Source organism: Arachis ipaensis, chromosome B09, assembly GCF_000816755.2.
Source record: "Arachis ipaensis cultivar K30076 chromosome B09, Araip1.1, whole genome shotgun sequence".
NCBI lineage: Eukaryota > Viridiplantae > Streptophyta > Magnoliopsida > Fabales > Fabaceae > Arachis > Arachis ipaensis.
The window spans coordinates 2,062,828-2,066,071 of NC_029793.2; the positions used below are offsets into that span (position 1 = coordinate 2,062,828).

The window sequence follows — 3,244 nt, forward strand, 5'->3', positions numbered from 1 at the left end:
ATTTTTTATTTTTTATAATAAGAATATTATAGTCTTTTTTATAAAAAAAATTATTAAGTTAAAAAAATTAAAATTTAATTTATTAATTTAAATTGATTTTAATTAATTAATACACATTTAATTATATGTTAAACTAAGAATTAACTAAGAAACATGACAACAACTCATCATCATCACTTTCAATTGATACTCATTTTGTTTGAATATAATAATATATATCTGAACAAAAGTTAAAATTGATAATCTCTATATATATCGCTTGTTGTTGTTGGTACCTATATCCATTTCATGCATGTATAATAGCAGTAGTTGTCTGTTCTATATAATTAAAAAAATAAAATTAGAAGAAATTAAAAAGAGAATATTCTGACACATGTATGTGATTCAGTAATTTATTAGGTGATGATCTGAAAATAACAAATATATTAGGAATGCCTAATTAATTCATTTTAACTAAAACCAGTGCCTGCCTATTTATTAAGTTATTAACGAATGAAAAAGACCCCTAAACAAAAGTAACTAATTAATTAATTAATACACATTTAATTATATGTTAAACTAAGAATTAACTAAGAAACATGACAACAACTCATCATCATCACTTTCAATTGATACTCATTTTGTTTGAATATAATAATATATATCTGAACAAAAGTTAAAATTGATAATCTCTATATATATCGCTTGTTGTTGTTGGTACCTATATCCATTTCATGCATGTATAATAGCAGTAGTTGTCTGTTCTATATAATTAAAAAAATAAAATTAGAAGAAATTAAAAAGAGAATATTCTGACACATGTATGTGATTCAGTAATTTATTAGGTGATGATCTGAAAATAACAAATATATTAGGAATGCCTAATTAATTATTATTCATGAACCATGGCTACATGCGTATTGAAATAATACTATTATATTTGAGAACTATTTATATAAAGATGTTTAAAAATATTTTCTTTGATAGCTGATGTGGAACTAATTTTATATACTCCTCACATTTAAAACATTAACAAAAATAACCAAAAATAAAATCTTAGCCACTTGTCCACACTTTCAACAAATTAAAGAACATAAGAAAAAGCAATGTGATCAGAGGTACGTAGTTTTTTTTGTGGTTGTCTACTCTGTATCCACCATCATATATGTCCATGCTTATAAGAGAATCATTAGTCATAAATGTTAGGTATATATATGTGATTATTAATAAGCGATACATGTTATTTAATGAATCTAATTTAGGTTGGTTGAATAATTAACTAACTCGTCTATTTAAATAAATATCTAGAGTTTGAATTTTATTTTATGTATGCAATAATTTATTGGTTAATAACAGACTAAATTAATTTTTTATTTATTTAGTAGTATTTTTAAAAATTTTAAATTTAAATTCAAATCTGATCTAATCCATTAAGATCAAATCTGATTTAAATTTTAAAAAAGATAATTTGTAGAACTTTTGATAAATAAAATTTTTCAAATCCAGCACAAATTAATTATTAATTTTCAAATTTATTAAACCTTTATTTTAATTTGTTTTGTTATTAAAATTTTTTAGAAAATTTGATTTATTTTTTATTTGTTTAGTAGTATTTTTAAAAATTTTAAATTTACTTCAAATATGATATAATCTAATAAAATTAACTACAATTTAAATTAATTATCATATCTTTAGGATTTTAAATTTAAATCAAATTTGATCTAATGCAATAAGATCAAATTTGATTTAAATTAGTTATCTTATCTTTTAAAAAATTTAAATTAAATTATATTATCTTATCTTTTCTTTGAGCCAATTTGTTAGGAATCTATATAAATACACCCCTTGTGAGATAATTTTGTAGAACTTCTGATAAATAAAATTTTTAGTTAATTTGTTTTACTTGTTGGAGGAGCTGAATTAGCGAGCGGGGAAAGCACGATCGGAATTTCGAACGATGTCTGCTGCCGTGTGCGGAATCAAGAGATCTTTCTTCGACGAACTTGCCTCTTCGCCGGCACTCTCCAAGAAGCTACGTTACTCATCATCACCGATTCGATTCGCTCCTCCTTCTCTCATTGATCGCCTTCGAACTTTTTTCCCTCACATGGATGAGGTGGTTCTAGAGAGAGCACTTGAGGAATGTGGCAATGGCAATGATCTAGATGCTGCCATCAAGAGGCTGAACGAACTTTGCTTGGGGACTACTGATGCTGAAGAACCACAAGTTGAAGTTAACGAGGATACAGATGATGGAGGTGCCGCTGCTTCTGCATCGGATAACTTGCCGCCAGTGGACAACCTTCCTAAAGACGGTGCAGAATGGGTTGACTTTTTCGTAGGAGGAATGATGGTTGCTACCAGTGTTGATGATGCTAGAGCTCGAGCTGCTACAATGTTGGAAGCGCTGGAGAAATCAATAAGTGCCCGTGTACGTGCTGAAGCAACAAATGTTCAGGAGGAGATCAATTTGATGCTAAAGGAGCAAATTCAGGTGCTGATTAAGGAAAGGAATTCTTTCAAAAATGCATTTAGAATCCAACATGAGCGATTTTCTGACTATGACCAAAAGAACCAAGAGTTGCAGCAGTTGAAGCAGTTAGCTTCTCAATACCAACAACAGATCAAAACTCTTGAAGTGAACAACTATGCTTTGGCAATGCATTTGAAGCAAGCTCAACAGAGCAACCCCTTTCCAGGGCATTTCTCTCCCGATGTCTTCTAATTACACAATGTAAATATTAGGAATATGTAATAATAAAGCCATGTAAATATATTAGGAATATGTCATTATTAGTTTCTGTCATTATCAGTTTCCGAGGGCGAAGGTTGCAATTGCATTCCATATGATCTTGTTGAATAAAAGAATTGGGGGAGGCCTCCACCTGTCCTCTATGTCCGTCCCTGCTGAGTTGTTGGCACTGAGCAAGAAGCATGTTTTTTATAGATGAAACGTGGTGTTTGACTGTTGAGAATTGCTGCACATATGTTATACTTATTTGTGTAACGTTTCATATTTTCACTTACATTTACTTCAATTCTTAGAGCAAGTTTAAATTAAAAAACTCCATCTCATTTTTGTGGGTCAGCTACTCATTCATTTTAACCTTTTTAAAATTATTAAAACAAACTAATCCTGTTTATGTGCTCAGTTTGTCCTAACTTCTAACAGTGAATAATGAGGCAACGGAGACATTACCATTTTAAACTTTTTTATTTTATTAAGATGTACTTTATCTTATATTTATGTTGTGGAAGCTTCATA

At 28.9% G+C, this 3,244-nt stretch overlaps 1 protein-coding gene across 1 annotated transcript; it reads left to right on the forward strand.

Moving 5' to 3' along the window:
- On the forward strand, positions 1,878–2,712 carry LOC107617002. The gene has a single exon (XM_016318838.2). It carries the CDS (start codon positions 1,937–1,939, stop codon positions 2,702–2,704), a length of 768 nt encoding a protein of 255 aa, XP_016174324.1. The 5' UTR covers positions 1,878–1,936; the 3' UTR covers positions 2,705–2,712.